General features: G+C 39.0%; 1 protein-coding gene across 2 annotated transcripts in view; it reads left to right on the forward strand.

The window, feature by feature from the left end:
* Positions 1–18,350, forward strand: part of LOC124724436 (mitogen-activated protein kinase kinase kinase 4) — a 209,989-nt gene that overhangs the window by 151,838 nt on the left and 39,801 nt on the right. For both annotated transcript variants that reach the window (XM_047248448.1, XM_047248449.1), the window contains exons 16-18: positions 2,849–3,064; positions 9,475–9,808; positions 15,932–16,102. In XM_047248448.1, the coding sequence (XP_047104404.1) occupies positions 2,849–3,064; positions 9,475–9,808; positions 15,932–16,102 (721 nt within the window). The remainder of the gene's footprint in view (positions 1–2,848; positions 3,065–9,474; positions 9,809–15,931; positions 16,103–18,350) is intronic.

Below are 18,350 nucleotides of genomic sequence, written 5' to 3' on the forward strand. Positions count from 1 at the left end.
ATTGCAGTGAACAGAAGACAAGCGATTTCTTTGATCAAATATACGGCCTCGGCCTAGATTTGATCAAATATTGGACGACATTTGTCAAAGATCCCTATTACACTATCAAATATCTTTGACAAAGATATTGGACAAAGATATTGGACAAAGAAATTTGATAGTGTAATATCGGCCTTAGCCACTTGTAGCACTAGTTTACACCTTCACTCACTTCGCATCGCTAAAATGTTTCTGCTTTAAACAGAGCACCAATTACGACTTTTTCATGCTGGACAAAACGTGTTTCGAAAAAGTGTTTCAAGAAATTATTCTCCTTGTCAGATACAGTATTTATGTTATGTATTTTTTGTGACGTTACTCAACCAAATAATGCAAGAGACGCAGAACAACATATATGCAACTGCCACACAAAATATTTACATAAATATTTGTATTTTACAATGAGAAATTCTCAAAACACATTGAGCTAAGCATGAAAAAAATACATAATTGTGCAGTGTTTCATTATTTAGATATTAAATGGCAGCTGCAAGCTTGCCAAAAACATCGAATATGACGTATGAAATTGAGTCAAACAGACAGTTATCAGTTTCCATTACATCAGCGGTTATTATTTGATAATAAACCTTTGTCCAGTAATAATAAAGTCCTTGACAAGTATTTCGATGCCTTTTATGTACATGAAGTGCAAAAATGCAAGGAGGCATCCTATACCTAACTTTTACATCTTAAAATGTTATTTCCCACATTTTACATTTTCCCACGTGTTACATCATTTTTTTTTTTTTGGAGTCCCTGGAAAAGTGTAAAAGTGGGGTTTCACCATATGTATTCAGATAAAAACAGCTGTGTTCTTGCATCCCACAGTAATCACAACCTCAAACATTGCAATATATTTGGAAAAAGAGCTAATTATTTGTGACAATGAAGATATAAATTTCACAGCAGTGTTAGGATAGTGATAGTACAAACAAAGGGCTTAGCAACCAAAAAAGTTAGAAAAGAAAACGGTCCACAGATTAATGCAAACCATTTCTGTTTGTTTATTGTATTTGTCCTTGTATTACCAAAATGTAGAGAATCAACAAATGACATAAATTTAGAATAGGTATAATGTTATCTTTTTAGGCAGATAATTTGTCGGTAAAAAAAAAAAAAATTTCTCAAGGAGCCTCTTAAAAAAATGAGAGAGAGAGAGTGGGGGGGAGTAGGTTTCTTATATTCAGGGTTGTCTTTTACTTGGGTAAACATGGTAGGTTTTCGTTGATGTCCCTACATTATTGCGGGTGAATGCCATTATGGTTCTTTCAGAACGGTCCTTGTTGATTCCTCCTACCGGTCTCCCAAATCTGAGCTGGTGTTCTCTTTATAATAACTGATAAGGGGCACTAAGCTCACTCTAACACTTCCTTCCGTCAAACAGGTTATTTAGGAAACACTGATATTTCAGAAGTAGATACGAGGAGGAGAGTTGTTTTGTAATATCATCACTATTGCACATACAAGATATTGTTTGATTCTGTACCATAATCTTTTTACTTAAGGGAAAAATACAAAATGATAGTCATAACTTTTTTTAAAATAATTCTCTGGTTATTATAAGAGTACAAAGTTCCACTTTGAAGTAACACACACCTGTAGCAGAAAGATGCTTGTCCTTTAAATTTAATGTACTACCTTTGCAGAATTATGGAAGTGAATCTATAAATTTGTTAGGATTTTTACTCTTTTTGTTACTAAAATGTTACACCACAGTGTACATTTAAAAAATGAAAGGATAATTTATCAGTTTTATTGATTGTTGAGTTCCATAGCTGTCGATTATATTAATTTAAGAAATACAGCAACCAACCACTTTTTTATGTATTTTTTTTATTATACCAATATGCCTTTTGAGATTTCACCTACCTTCAGTTGCCATAATACATGTTTAGTCTTCAGTAATAAGTCATTAAAACATCGACGCAGCTTGAATGCTGCAGTTGGCCTGTGCAAACTAACAGTTTTCTTTAGCTCCTATATGTGGTGAGTTTTTATATTTAAAATATATTACTGGTTGTAAGTAAATGTAACCATTAATATATTACAAATATAAAAACTTCTGAAGCCTAGTATTGGTATATTTCTTAATACAATACAATAAAATAAAGGATGTCCTACTCTTGAGACTCATGTGAAACCTATTACATATGTTACTTTAAACAGCTAAATTTTATTACTGCATGTAGATTACTAAAACTTTAAGACCATTTTACTGTTTACCAAAATTCAGTGATTCTTCCACTGTTGTGGTTAGCATGTATTCAGTGATCCGATACACATGATTAGAACACTATAAATGTGTAGAGCTAGATGAACATTATTACACCAGACAGATCCCTTTAAATGACCTCATTATGTAATTGGTTTCAAATTTTGTATTTTTTGTTTATTTTAAAATGATGTTTGCACATATTAACCAAAAGGAAAAAAATAAAACATAATTCAATTAACATAGTTGCTTGTGAATACACAGATTTTTCTGGCATAATAAATGTTGCTGCTTTTCACGGGTACGCCACCATACTTCATTACCCTGACGACACCATGCCGCCACTTCATGTGGGATTGCAGGTGCTCAATCATGCTGGCATGATTGTGAACCTGCAATCTCACTGAAAGATGGTGGCCAGTTGGGACATTGAAGTATTGTCTCGTCAGGAAAATGAAATCTGGCTGCTTATCATGAAGAACATCAACACAGTTGCTTGTTTGCTGTGAGGAGCTTAAGTTCCAGTACCTGATATTTGCCCTTTTCCTCTAATCACTTCAAAAATTAATTGTAACTGTTTTACTATTTGTCTTTCAGTATCACAAAGAAGTCTGTCGTTTAGTAACAGGTGAAGTGAGAACAGAACTATCACATGGCCTGATCTGTTTTGCCCAGCAGTGGATGAAGTTTGTCAGAGAACGGTGTGAAAGAGGAAGAGGCCTTCGACCACGGTGGGCAAACCAGGGTCTTGATTTTTTGATGACTGTATGTGAACCTGAAAACACACAATATCTTTCTGACAATGATTTTGATGTGAGTATTTTGATGTGAGTATTATTAATGTCTTTGTTGTTGTGATCTTCATTCCAGAGACTGGTTTGATGCAGCTCTCCCTGCTACTCTATCCTGTGCAAGCGTCTTCGTCTCCAAGTAACTACTGCAACCTACATCCTTCTGAATCTGCTTAGCGTATTCATCTCTTGATCTCCTATGATTTTTACCCTCCACGCTTCCCTCCAGTACTAAATTGGTGGTCCCTTGATGCCTCAGAATGTGTCTTATCAACTGGTACCTTCTTCTAGTCAAATTGTGCCACAAATTCCTCTTCTCCCCAGTTCTACTCAGTACCTCCTCATTAGTTACAAGATCTACCCGTCTAATCTTCAGCAGTCTTCTGTAGCACCACATTTTGCAAGCTTCTATTCTCTTCTTGTCTACAGTATTTATCGTCCATGTTCCACTTCCATACATAGCTACACTCCACACAAATACTTACAGAAAAGACTTCCTGACACTTAAATCTATACTCAGTGTTAATGTCTCTTCTTGAGAAATGCTATCCTTGCCATAGCCAGTCTACATTTTATATCCTCTCTGGTTTGACTATTATCCGTTATTTTGCTCCCCAAATAGCAAAACTCATCTACTACTCTGAGTGTGTCATTTCCTAATCTAATTCTCTCAGCATCACCTGATTTAATTCGACCACATTCCATTATCCTCGTTTTACTCTTGTTGATGTTCATCTGCTCCTTTCAACACATTGTCCATTCCATTCAACTGCTCTTCCAGGTCCCTTACTGTCTCTGACAGAATTACAATGTCGTCAGCAAACCTCAAAGTTTGTATTTCTTCTCTGTGGATTTTAATTCCTAATCCAAATTTTTCTTTTGTTTCATTTACTGCTTGCTCAGTATACTGATTGAATAACATTGAGGATAGGCTACAACCCTGTCTCACTCCCTTCTCAACCATTGCTTCTCTTTCATGCCCCTCAACTCGTATAACTGCTACCTGCATTCTGTACAAATTTTAAATAGCCATTCGCTCCCTGTGTTTGACCCCTGCCACCTTCAGAATTTGAAGGAGAGTATTCCAGTCAACATTTTAAAAGCCTTCTCTAAGTCTACAAATGCGATAAATGTAGGTTTGCCTTTCCTCAATCTATCATCTGAGATAAGTCGTAGGGTCAGCATTGCCTCACGTGTTCCGACATTTGTATGGAATCCAAACTGCTCTTTCCCGAAGTCGGCTTCTACAAGTTTTTCCATTTGTTTGTAAAGAATTTGTGTTATTATTTTGCAATCATGACTTATTAAACTGATAGTTGGGTAGTTTCAAACTTGTCAACACCTGCTTCCTTTGGGCTTGCTTCATTTACTGCATTTTTATATTTTCTGTTGTGTAGTTTCACACTTGTCAACACCTGCTTTGGGCTTGGAATTATTATATTACTCCATCTTTTATATTTTCTCCTTTCATTGATTAAATTCAGTATCCCTTCTGTCACCCAAGGATTTGTAGCCCTCTCCTTTTTACCTGCTTGACCCTCTGCTGCCTCCACTGTTTCATCTCTCAAAGCTACCCATTCTTTTTCTACTTTATTTATTCCCCCTGTTCTTGTCAATCGTTCCTTAATGCTCTCTCTGAAACTCTCTACAACCTCTGGTTCTTTCAGCTTATCCAGGTCCCACCTCCTTAAATTCCCACTTTTTTTTGCAGTTTCTTCAGTTTTAATCTACAATAACCAATAAATTTTGGTCAGTGCCCACATCTGCCCCTGGAAATGTCTTAAAATTTAAAACCTGGTTCCTAAATCTCTGGCTTACCATTATATAATCTATCTGAAACCTTCCAGTGTCTCCAGGCCTCTTCCACATATACGAAGTGTTAGCAATGATTGGGTTATGCCCTGTGCAAAATTCTACCAGGTGGCTTCCTCTTTCATTCCTTACCCCCAGTCCGTATTCACCTACTACTTTTCCTTCTCTTCCTTTTCTTACTATCGAATGCCAGTCCCCATTACTACTAAATTTTTGTCTCCCTTAACTATCTGAATAATTTCTTTTAACACATCATACATTTCTTCAATCTCGTGATCATCTGCGAAGCTATTTGGCATATAAACCTGTACTACTGTGGTAGGCGTGGGCTTCGTGTGTATATTGGCTACGATAATGCATTCACTACAGTGTTCTTAGTAGCTTATCCACATTCCTATTTTTTATTCATTATTAAACCAACTCCTGCATTACCCCTATTTGATTTTCTGTTTATAACCCTGTATTCACCTGATCGGCAGTCTTGTTCTTCCTGCCACCGAACTTCACCAATTCCTACTATATCTAATTGTAACCTATCCATTTCCTTTTTTAAATTTTCTAACCTACCTGCCCGATTAAGGGATCTGACATTCCATGCTCTGATCCGTAGAATGCCAGTTTTCTTTCTCCTGATAACGACCGCCTCTTGATTAGTGCCTGCCAGGAGAGCTGAATGAGGGACTATTTTACCTCCAGAATATTTTACCCAAGAGGAAACCATCGTCATTTAACCATACAGTAAAGCTGCATGTCCTTACGAAAAGTTACAGTTGTAGTTTTCCCTTGCTTTCAGCCGTTCACAGTACCAGCACAACAAGGCTGTTTAGGCTGATGTTACAAGGCCAGATCAGTCAATCATCGAGGCTCTTGCCCCTACAACTATTGAAAAGGCTGCTGCCCCTCTTCAGGAACCACATGTTTTCCTGACCTCTCAACAGATACCCCTACATTTGGTTGCACCTACAGTAAGGCTGTGTGTGTCGCTAGGCAAGAAAGCCTTCCCACTAATTGCAAGGTTCATGGTTCATTACTGTAATGTAATGTTACATAAATGGAAATTATTAGTAAGCATTCTCAACACTTTAATTCTTGAAATGATTTAGTATGTATATAGAAGAAGAGATTTTATTATGCCATTGTCACATTCATCCAAGCTCTTAAGCCGAGAAAGATGCAACAGGATATGATATACTGTCTAAATTGCACATAACTTTGTAAATTTTCTTTTTGTCTTTCCTTGGCAGAAGTGTTTCGACTAAACATTATTGTACAAGAAATGTGTTTCATTCTTTCTGAAATGATAAAATAGCAGTTCTCATCTAAACTCACCAAAAGAGATATATTTTAGATTAACTGTGATGTTTAGGTGACCAACTGTCCAGTCACATTAATGGCACCACCTATCAGAAGCCTGAATAATTATTTTTTGCAGCACTGTTCACTGTGAGACGTACAGTAAATGTGTCAGTGAGGTTCAGGAAAGTACTGACAGAGATATGGAACCGTGCCAACTCTGGTGCCATGGTCACCTCCAGTAGGTTTCTTGGTTGAGCATCCATGATGTGAACAGCCTGATCGAGGAGGTCCCACAGATTCTCGATTAGGTTTATATCCCCTCTCCCCCCTCTCTGCCTCTCTCTCTCTCCCCCCCTCTCCCCACTCCTCCCCCCTCTCCCCCCTCCTTCCCCCTCCTTCCCCCTCCTCCCCCCTCTCCCCCTCCCCCATCCCCATCCCCCTCCCCCTCTCCCCCCTCCCCCTCCCCCTCTCCCCTCCCCCTCTCTCCCTCTCTCCCCTTGTTCTCCCCCTCCCTCTCTCCCCCTCCCCCCTCTCCCTCTCTGCCCCCTCTCTCCCTCTCCCCCCCTCTCTCCCCCCTCTCTCCCTCTCTCACCCCTCTCTCCCTCTCTCCCTCTCTCCCCCCTCTCTCCCTCTCTCCCTCTCACTCTTGCCCCCTCTCACTCTTGCCCCCTCTCACTCTTGCCCCCTCTCTCTCTTGCCCCCTCTCACTCTGGCCCCCTCTCTCTCTTGCCCCCTCTCACTCTTGCCCCCTCTCACTCTTGCCCCCTCTCACTCTTGCCCCCTCTCACTCTTGCCCCCTCTCACTCTTGCCCCCTCTCACTCTTGCCCCCTCTCACTCTTGCCCCCTCTCACTCTTGCCCCCTCTCACTCTTGCCCCCTCTCACTCTTGCCCCCTCTCACTCTTGCCCCCTCTCACTCTTGCCCCCTCTCACTCTTGCCCCCTCTCACTCTTGCCCCCTCTCACTCTTGCCCCCTCTCACTCTTGCCCCCTCTCACTCTTGCCCCCTCTCACTCTTGCCCCCTCTCACTCTTGCCCCCTCTCACTCTTGCCCCCTCTCACTCTTGCCCCCTCTCACTCTTGCCCCCTCTCACTCTTGCCCCCTCTCACTCTTGCCCCCTCTCACTCTTGCCCCCTCTCACTCTTGCCCCCTCTCACTCTTGCCCCCTCTCACTCTTGCCCCCTCTCACTCTTGCCCCCTCTCACTCTTGCCCCCTCTCACTCTTGCCCCCTCTCACTCTTGCCCCCTCTCACTCTTGCCCCCTCTCACTCTTGCCCCCTCTCACTCTTGCCCCCTCTCACTCTTGCCCCCTCTCACTCTTGCCCCCTCTCACTCTTGCCCCCTCTCACTCTTGCCCCCTCTCACTCTTGCCCCCTCTCACTCTTGCCCCCTCTCACTCTTGCCCCCTCTCACTCTTGCCCCCTCTCACTCTTGCCCCCTCTCACTCTTGCCCCCTCTCACTCTTGCCCCCTCTCACTCTTGCCCCCTCTCACTCTTGCCCCCTCTCACTCTTGCCCCCTCTCACTCTTGCCCCCTCTCACTCTTGCCCCCTCTCTCTCTTGCCCCCTCTCTCTCTTGCCCCCTCTCTCTCTTGCCCCCTCTCTCTCTTGCCCCCTCTCTCTCTTGCCCCCTCTCTCTCTTGCCCCCTCTCTCTCTTGCCCCCTCTCTCTCTTGCCCCCTCTCTCTCTTGCCCCCTCTCTCTCTTGCCCCCTCTCTCTCTTGCCCCCTCTCTCTCTTGCCCCCTCTCTCTCTTGCCCCCTCTCTCTCTTGCCCCCTCTCTCTCTTGCCCCCTCTCTCTCTTGCCCCCTCTCTCTCTTGCCCCCTCTCTCTCTTCACCCTCTCTGCCTTTTCTCCCTCTCCCCCTTCCCTTTCTGCCCTGCTTGAAAATAAAATACGCACACCATCAAACATTTTATTTTGATTTTTTTAAGGATGATTTTAGTTATGTAGTCAAGACTATGAATAAAAAAGAAATCAAAGGGCTACCATCTTTTGAGAAATGCCAAGTTGCACTGTGGTTTGGAATCCATGTTAAGCTGTAGGTCCCCTACAACTGGCTGTGTAAGTCACTTCAAAGGTTGGGTGAAGGCAACAACTCACCATCTCCTACAAGACCATGCCTAGCAAAGCACTATGGTGGTAAAAACGATCTTTGTAGGATTATATTGCAGTAGAAGATAATTGATGAATTAATCAGCCGTACAGAGTTGCTGTTAAAGATTGTTTAAGAAAATGAATTGTATGTACTGGAAATATCATTGACATAATAATGTGTTAATAATAATTACATATAGATTGTTTCAAAGTAAGTGCATGATATTACACATAATTGTAGCTTAATATTGCCCTGGGGTATTGGTAAGTTTCAGTAAGCTGATACTTAAAATAACTGAAGTAGTTTTGCAGTGAACCCATGGAGCATTGTCGTCACATTCTTTCTTAAAGTATCGGTCCTTCTTGTTACTCAGTTAACATAGAGTATTTTCCATACATTTGCAGCACTTCTTATATTATTCCTAAAACTATAATTGTGTTGCAAATGATTTCTGTATTAATTGTTTTGTGAAATTACTGAGAGAGGTTGAGCATTGTTTAAATCACTGGACAATCATTTGAGAAGTTTCTTTTTAATCTCCATTCAACCATACAGAGTTTTTATTTGAACTTTTGATCAGTCTGTAGCGACATTGCTACCAATGAGCTTTAGAAAATTTGGGAATTTGTAAAGTATTCTCAACTTTCACTATGAGTGAACTGCAGGGAACCACAAGGGGAATTTTTGGTATGAATCAGTGGATTACACCATTGGATTCCTAGTGTGATATTTAACCGATTCTGCTATGAAGTAACAGTGTGCATAGATCTCTTGAAATAACAGGAAGTTAATGGCTATAAGCAGGAAATGAGGACATGCAATGTAGGTTGTTATGTGTAGGGCCATTGTTTCGACTAACGTTGCAAATTACATTTTATTTTAATGCCTTAATTGTACTGTATCTGTCTTGCATTAATTGCATACAAATTGATCTAAATTTTTTCATTTTGTTGATTTTTTTTTTAAGGTAACAGATAAAAATTACATTATCTTCAGAAGCCAACACTACTACATCTCCTCCTCCTCCTCCTCCTCCTCCTCCTCCTTTTTAAACTGTAGTTTCATTGGATATTTTGCATCAACACAACTTTCCGGTATTATAACTGAAGTTAAGTAACATTGTATAATGGTGCCTGAAATTTGTTTAAGATAAATTGTGTATCACTTTGCGAGTTCAACATTATTTCCATTGCATTTACATATTTCCTGAGTCAATTCTTTGTATTTCAGGATCTGAAGAGAAGCATTGATGGGTGCATATCACATGTAATAGGCACGGCAGTGACAAACAATGAGAAATGTTCATTGAATCAGCAACATAATCCATTGTATGGACATTTGCCACGTGCCTCTTTTGATGGACAGTTTCCTCGTTCTCGTGGAAGTTCCCCAGCACGAACTAAGTCACCATCTTATCGATCATCTCGTTCCTTACAAGACACAAGTGTAACACCACCATTTCCTCATGCACAGAGGTCAATCTCAGCCTGTGTCAGTGCTCCAGTGGATGAGACTGATGCTGTGAATAGCAAATCGGCAGTGACAGTAAATATTCCATCTGGAGGTAATAATACTATTACTATTGAGGAATAAATATTAGCAAGAGTGAATGAATGTAAGTTAAAAGGTGAAGTATGCATATTCAAGTGAGGAGGCACTGTAAAATACAGGCAGCTTCATCTTTTAAATGATGCCTATAACAGACAAGAATATATTGTCGGACCTAGTGGTCTAGAGGTAAAATAGTGTGCCTGGATCTATGAGGGATTGAATCGTAGTCGACTAAGGATCTTTCAGTATGCATTTTGACCTAATATTTACTTCTCAGTGATGTGGAGATTTGCCATAAACATCATTTGCTTCAGATTTCACCAGATGGATGACAGTGTCAGGTAAGGACACTTTTTTTGCTTTGTGATAGATGGCACTGTAATAGTCACAAACGTATAAGTACATGGTATTACGTAACATTCCGCAAGTGCTGATGGTATCCTGCTTCGTGATACATTACCCGTGTTAAAATGGACCGTTTACCAATTGCGGAAAAAGTGGATATCATGTGGATGTATGGCTATTGTGATCAAAAAGCCCAACGGGCGTGTGCTATGTATGCTGCTCGGTATCCTGGACGACATCATCCAAGTGTCCGGACCGTTTGCCGGATAGTTATGTTATTTAAGGAAACGGGACGTGTTCAGCTGAATGTGAAACGTCAACCACAACCTGCAACAAATGATGATGCCCAAGTAGGTGTTTTTAGCTGCTGTCGCGGCTAATCCGCACATCAGTAGCAGGCAAGTTGTGCGAGAATTGGGAATCTCAAAAGCGTCGGTGTTGAGAATGCTGCATCAACATCAATTGCACCCGTACCATATTTCTATGCACCAGGAATTGCGTGGCGACGACTTTGAACGTTGTGTACAGTTCTGCCACTGGGCACAAGAGAAATCACAGGACGATGACAGATTTTTTTGCACGCGTTCTATTTAGCGATAAAGCGTCATTCACTGACAGCGGTAATGTAAACTGGCATAATATGCACTGTTGGGCAATGGAAAATCCGCAATGGCTGCGACAAGTGGAACATCAGCGACCTTGGCGGGTTGATGTATGGTGCAGCATTACGGGAGGAAGGATAATTGGCCCCCATTTTATCGATGGCAATCTAAATGGTGCAATGTATGCTGATTTCCTACATAATGTTCTACCGATGTTACTACAAGATGTTTCACTGCATGACAGAATGGCGATGTGCTTCCAACATGAAAGATGTCCGGCACACAGCTCGCGTGCGTTTGAAGCGGTATTGAATAGCATATTTCATGACAGGTGGATTGGTCGTCGAAGTACCACACCATGGCCCGCACGTTCACCAGATCTGACGTCCCCGGATTTCTTTCTGTGGGGAAAGTTGAAGGATATTTGCTATCGTGATCCACCAACAACGCCTGACAACAGGTGTCAGTGCATTGTCCATGCATGTGCAAACTACTTGCTGTTGTGAGGAATGTCATTACACATATTGCCAAATGCATTCAGGTTGACGGACATCATTTTGAGCATTTATTGCATAAATGTGGTATTTGCAGGTAATCATTTTAAGTTATAGTGATTGTATTTTATGTATTTTATGTTCAATAGTTGAAACAATCAGATAATAAAATAAAGTAAATATACACATCATCTAAGTCATAGAAAAAAGTACCCACATTGTGCAGAGTATGAACATTTTGACAACAAAACATATTGCTGTTAATGTACAGCTTGCTGCCTCATCTGTAACTCAACAACTTCCGACTGAAGTAGATATTGTAACTAAATGAGAGCATGCTAAAAACCAGCTAAAAATTAAAATTGCCAAAGAATTTATGGAAATTCTGTGAGGGTGCGAGTATAAATTATAGTTAAGTACTTGGTAGCCTAACCTGAAATTATGAGTGTTTCCAAGATTAAACTACATATTCGAGATAAACATAGTATTATGTATTGTGTATCTCCTGTGGGACCACTTCAGTAGGGCATGTAGCCTGACCTATATAAATAAAAACTAAAGCAAGCAGCCTTGTCTAAGTATATACATACAAGAATTTCCTTTATTATATACATACAATGTCATTCATTAAAGTCATAAAGGCTACAGGACACCATGAGTACAAAATGAATCTTTCAGATTTTTGGAACTGCAAAAACCAGCAAGGTATATGTAGTAATGAAAGATGCATCAACCATATCCAATTGGCTGATAACATTTTGCTGTTTGCATTTAGTGCATATAAACATCAATGAATGGTATGAATTAATAGGACAAGTTTTAAAGTAAGTCTATGAGCATCAGTACCTTCCCTTTACTTGCGACTCACAGTTCTTCATAGAGATAAGGTCTGTCACTTCATTCTTTATTAGTCAGACTTTCTTGACGACACTGGAAGCATCTGCACAACTAAACACTATAGTTCGTGTCATGTAGTAAGGCAGCCCTATTTTCAGCCATTTTGCGCTTCCCCTACCATTAACTGCTAGCAGCCAGTAAAATTCGTTCTCTTTCCGAGCAGCTAACCGCAAGTTACAAACTAGACTGTGAGAATCTCTCTTCCACATGCTGCACTGTTTCCGTAATTTGCGACAATGCAGTTTCATTCACAGAGCTACCGAATTATTCGTTCAGATGTCGATGTTACTTTCTTCTAGCAGTATAGCTGTGAATGTGTATCTGTAAACGGTTTGGTGTGATTTCCAAATGAAAATATCATGTGATAGCAATAAAGTGAAGTTCCTCCAAGAAAATTTAAATTAAATTGTGTGCCTACACAGTATCATCTTAGTTGTGTGACTGGATTCATGATTTCCTGTCATAAAAATCACTGTATTTAATAATCGATGGAAAATCGAGTAAAACAGAAGTGTTATCTGGCGTTTTGAAAGAAGTGGTGTAGGTGCTCCTTTGTTCCTGATTTAGTAAACAATTTAGAAGACAACCTGAGCTGCCCTCTTTGACTGTTTGCAGATGATGCTGTGATTTACTGTCTTATAAAGTCATCAGAGATTAAAACAAATTACAAAATGGCTTAGACAAGATATCTGCATGGTGAGAAAAGTGGCAACTGGCTCTAAGTAATAAAAATTCTGAAGTCATCCACATGAGTGCTAAAAGGAATCCACTAAATTTGGTTTACAGGATAAAGTACATGATTCTTTGGCTATAAATTCAACTAAATACTTAGGGATTACAGGTATGAATAACTTAGAATGCATCTATCACATGGATAATTTTGTGTGGAAAGCAAACCAAAGACTGTGGTTTATTGGTAGAACACACAGAAAATTCAACAGATCTACCAAAGAGTCCATTTACACTACGCTTTTCTGCCCCCTTCTAGAGTATTGCTATCAAGTAAGGGATCCACAGCAGATAGGATTAATCAAAAAAGGCCGAAGACGGGCAGCTTATTTTGTATTTTTGCGAAATAGGAGAGAGACTGCCACATATGTGATACACGAGTTGGGGTGGCAATCATCAAAACAAAGGAGTTTTTCCTTGTGGTAGGATTCTCTCATGAAATTCCAGTCACCAACTTTCTCCTCAAGAATGTGAAAATACCTTGTTGGTGCCCGCCTACATAGGGAGGAATGATCATCATAATGAAATAAGAGAAATTCGAGCTTGCATGCAAAGATTAAAGCGTTCATGTTTCCTTGATGCTGTTCAAGAGGGGAATGGTAGAGAAATAGCTTGAAGATGGTTCTACGAGTGCTCTGCCAGGCATTTACCGGTAATTGTGAATTGCAGAGTAGATGTAGATGCAGATGCTTCATAAGCAGTCGAGGAGTTTTATGTCTTCTTCAAATGTGAGTCTGAAAGCGATACTTCCATTTTTAACATTTTGGAGACCCGGGAATGAACTACAGAAGCACGTGTAGGGAAGAGAACTGTGTAGAGAATAGTACACAGAAGTGTCGGAGCTGCAGAAACCTCAGGAAAAATTTGTTTTCATGGTGCTTGAAAATCATTGAAATTGCAAGAATCTGTAAGCCTGCATATATCTCAGCACAGGAAAACTGGGCTACAGGCTTTATTCAGTGTGGTCACAGGAGAATCAATGAATAAATATTACAGCTTGTGAGAATACAACTCACAACTTAAAGTTAATCTGCCAGGAACAATACATCAAAGTTACCCTGTCAGTATGCACTAATACCACCGAGCGAGGTGGCGCAGTGGTAGCACACTGGACTCGCGTTTGGGAGGACGACGGTTCAATCCCACGTCCGGCCATCCTGATTTAGGTTTTCCGTGATTTCCCTAAATCGCTCCAGGCAAATGCTGCGATGGTTCCTTTGAAAGGACACGGCCTACTTCCTTCCCCATCCTTCCCAAATCTGATGAGACCGATGGCCTCGCTGTTTGGTCTCTTCCCACAAACAACCACATACACTGATAACTAGGCACATAAGCTACAAGAACATAGAAAGCACAAATCAAAGAATAAACAAAACTAAAATGCATTTATAAAGCACACTGCCACTAGTGTGTGCCACAAAATATTTGACAGTGCAGTGTTTGTAAACACATGTCCAAAGTGCATGCAACACAACACTACATAAGGGCAGATGGTCGCTACATTCCTACTTCATTCTCCACTGTTGTGTCCAAGAAGAAATATATTTCCTTAAAATCCTTGCACATGTCCATCTGATAGAGCGAATGGCCTAAATTTCTTGTGTATTGGGGGAATAAAGCCCACATTATTTAGACCAATTAAAAAGCAAATACAGCAAGGGTAACAAAAGTTTTTGTATGCTGCTGCACATTATAATTGCAGTACTATGAAGACAGCATGCAACAAAAGTTAAATTGGCATGAATGTACTACATACTTTTCTACATGCAAATGATTACCGGTAGCATTTTAGCATAACCTGATGAACAAAGTAGGAGTGACACCATGTACACACTTTATATAGCCGGCCGAGGTGGCCGAGCGGTTCTAGGCGCTACAGTCTGGAACCACGCAACCGCTACGGTTGCAGGTTCGAATCCTGCCTCGGGCATGGATGTGTGTGATGTCCTTAGGTTAGTTAGGTTTAAGTAGTTCTAAGTTCTAGAGGAGTGATGACCTCAGAAGTTAAGTCCAATAGTGCTCATAGCCATTTGAACCATTTTGAACACTGTATATAAGAAAAGGTTACACTACGGGTGTCTCATTCAGACATTGCATTGGAATGTTGATTGTGTGTGAGGTAGTGTTATTCCTCATCTAAATTCAAAAGTGACAGGATTGTGGCCTATAGAGGCTACACCTTCTGCAATTTTGCTGGATGTAATGGTTGGGATCACGCTACTTCCGTGAAAATATTGAATAGTTTGGTTCAGGAGGGCCATTCTCAATCCCAGTGCAGAATCTCAATGGTTGCAAATGACTAGCACTCGAGAAGACAGACATGTTGTTCTCTTGGCTGTATAGGATTGAACAGTCACATCGCATACCTTAAGTCGGGCTTATTTACAGCAAGACAAGTATCCACGCGGACAGTGTGTCAATGTATAGAGCAAAGAAAATTATTTTGGTTTAATTCTTCGTCTTTCTAGATCTTCACTTTTTTTATCCACCCTCGTTTCTCTTTTTATAACATTTATGAAGCAGCCCAGTTACTTACACTTGTAACTTTTGTCTCCTAAGTGTTAGTTATTACACTTTATGTGTGATACTAAAGCTCTGCTTTTTGGAATGCTTAATTTCAAGGTAATTCCTGTATTATAGTGAGCTGCTTAATTATAATTCCAATTGACGTACTCTTTGACTTTTGCCTTCTTTACTTTTTTTTGACATTCCTTATTGACCTAACTCTGCTCCTAAAACGGCTCGTTTGAACGAAGAAATTGTCACTTAATAGTGCTAATTTAGGAGAGTAAATTGTTTGAAGAGTCATATAACTTTATTAATATAACTTTTTGTCTGTTGAGGAGTATGAAAAAGTAAGACAGAATAACTGTGTGGAAAAATATCACTTTAATAACAGTATGCTAAAAAAAAATGGTTTAAAAGTTTTTAAATGAATTTGTTTTTCGTGTTCAAAATTTTAATATGAGCATTAATTGTGCCATTTTCCTCATCACTGTTGAGGTAAAAAATTCTTATGCCTTTGTGTAAACAAGTACCACTTCTTCATTACTAAGTTTTCTCTTACAGTGCCACGAATCCGAAGAGTTTATGATGCTGTGAGGAAACTTGAAAGAGATATGGATGAAAAGTTAAGAAATAAGGAGCTCATAGGTTCTGTGAGTGATGTTGAGTATGAAGATAAAATTCATATTAAAGCACGCAGTGTTACGTTTAGTTGGCAGAGAGGGATTAAAATTGGTAAGGAACTATTTATTTTTTGTTTCATATTTCATTGTAAACTGTGATGGAATTCATGCAACAAGTGATTTTTTTTTTTTTAAAAATAGTGAAGTTGTTCAGTGACTTATCATTTTTTTGTTGTATTAACACTTTGTTTACATGCAAAATTGTTGTGCTACTGATACTATGTGAAAATGTGAGGGATAATAAGGTAAGCCGAAAACCGGTTAACAATAAAAGTAATATTGTAGAACAAAAGCAAACTGGTGCTTTTCATTTATTATGATAATAAGGTAATTGGAGGAGTGGGGTAACTTATGGGGACCTGGATATCGTGGCCAATAGTTTTTAATATTTTGAAATTAAATAACTCAAAAACTTTAGTGCATATTGGAATGAAACTTTAACCAAATAATTAGTATGTTGCAACCTCTTTGTGAAAAAAATTTCAAAACTGTGGAATACAGCGTGGAGAGAATATTGATTTTTATCCTAAGGACTGAATTACGTGTAATTTTTCTTTTAGGTACGCTATACTTCGACACTATTTAAAGTAAAAGATCAAAACAAATTTTATTCTTTTAATTATTAATTTGTTGAAACAGTAAATCAAGATTATTTACCAATTTGTTGTGTTGTGTATTTGATGATTCCATACCAAGTGGCCCAGGAAAACAATATAATTGGTTGCTCAAAATACTCAGAAAAATTTGATATTTGCAGGGTGAATTTCCTAATGTTTAGTGGGCTCAAAACCCCTTTTAAAATTTTATGTTGTTTATTATTGCAGGCTGCAAGGTTTTTTTTTCATTCATTTTTTTCATCTCTGTGTTTTTTTTTTAAATTATTAAGTAACATGTTGCCCCCAGACCTTTCAAACAGAACCACTTAGTTCAGCACAAACTAGACTGGAAATTAAAACCTTGATTACCTAGCTGAATGTATTCCTCAAAGTTATTGCTCATAAATTTTTAAAATATTCAGTTTTTTAACAGTACTTTTTCAGAGTAGGTGTAATTTCTCACACTTATATTTTTTGAGCTATTGCATACATAGTATAGTTACTTTTTATGGTGTATCCATACTGAAAAGCTTCATTAAGGGATGAGATAAAAATATAAAAATTACGCACTAATAGACCTTTATGATATCAAACTCCAGTAAAAATTTAAACTTTGAAATTCAGTGGGAAGTTATGAAAAAAAAATCGCAAATATGAGTAAGAAATATATTTCATAGTATCTAGAGTATCTGAACTAATGGAGTAAAGTGTATCAATTTATAATTTAAACACATGAAAAAACACATGAAATTAAAGCAGCAAATGATTATTTGTTGGAACAGTCATCTGCAGAAAGTTTCAGCAGGCTAGCAGACAGCACCTGCAAGTCCTTACAGGCTCACAGACAAGCCTGTACAAGTCTGTGTGTTGTATATCCCCCTCCACCAACATCTGTTCACTCACACTCGGTTGCCAGTGAGCTCTTGAAGTGTGCAGCTTAACAGTGGAGTCACGGTGTTCTCTATTGGTGTTCTTATTAATGAAGCTTGCTGTAAAAGTTTGTATGGAGTGTTTGCTGTAAAAGTTTGTATGGAGTGTTTGCTAAAGAAAGTATTTTAACTGAAGAAGAAAAAGTGCTGTTTTACTTAAGAGATGGCTCAGAGGTTAATTCAACTTGCAAGTATGAGGAAATTAAATACTTAAAGAAATGTCATCACGTTTTTGGCGTCTTGCTTGGACCCTTTAAGAAAAAAAGAACCCTTTAACTGAAGGTCAAAGAGAAATAACATTTGATCATTATTCTAAAAATAAAAGCCCTTTTATCAGTATAATACCAGGAAAGTCATTGTGTCCAATATGTTACTCAAAGATATTTGTCATCAACAAAGAAGGGGATTGTGATAGTTCAGGTAAAGAATTCTGTGACTCGTCAGAAACTATAAAAGAAAGTAGATTTAGCTTGTAAAACCCTGTATGTATCACCTGTTAGTGAAATGGTAAAACTGAGTGAAGAAAAAAGATGTTTTGCATTGAATGCAAAAATTGGGAAAGTGGCAAAAAGAATTTGGGAGTTTCATTTCAAAAGAAAAGTTGCGCTAAACCAAATGGAAGTTCTAACAATTCTATGACTGAATATGATGATTTGATAGAAAAACTATACATGAAATGTTGTATTTCAAACAGAGAGAATAGAGTTAAAATTATCAGGCTACTACCAAAGCAAAACTTAGTTACGAATTTAGTGCGTCAGAACGTTTGCTTAAA

Source organism: Schistocerca piceifrons, chromosome 1 (genome assembly GCF_021461385.2).
Source record: "Schistocerca piceifrons isolate TAMUIC-IGC-003096 chromosome 1, iqSchPice1.1, whole genome shotgun sequence".
In the NCBI taxonomy this organism is placed as follows: Eukaryota; Metazoa; Arthropoda; class Insecta; order Orthoptera; family Acrididae; genus Schistocerca; species Schistocerca piceifrons.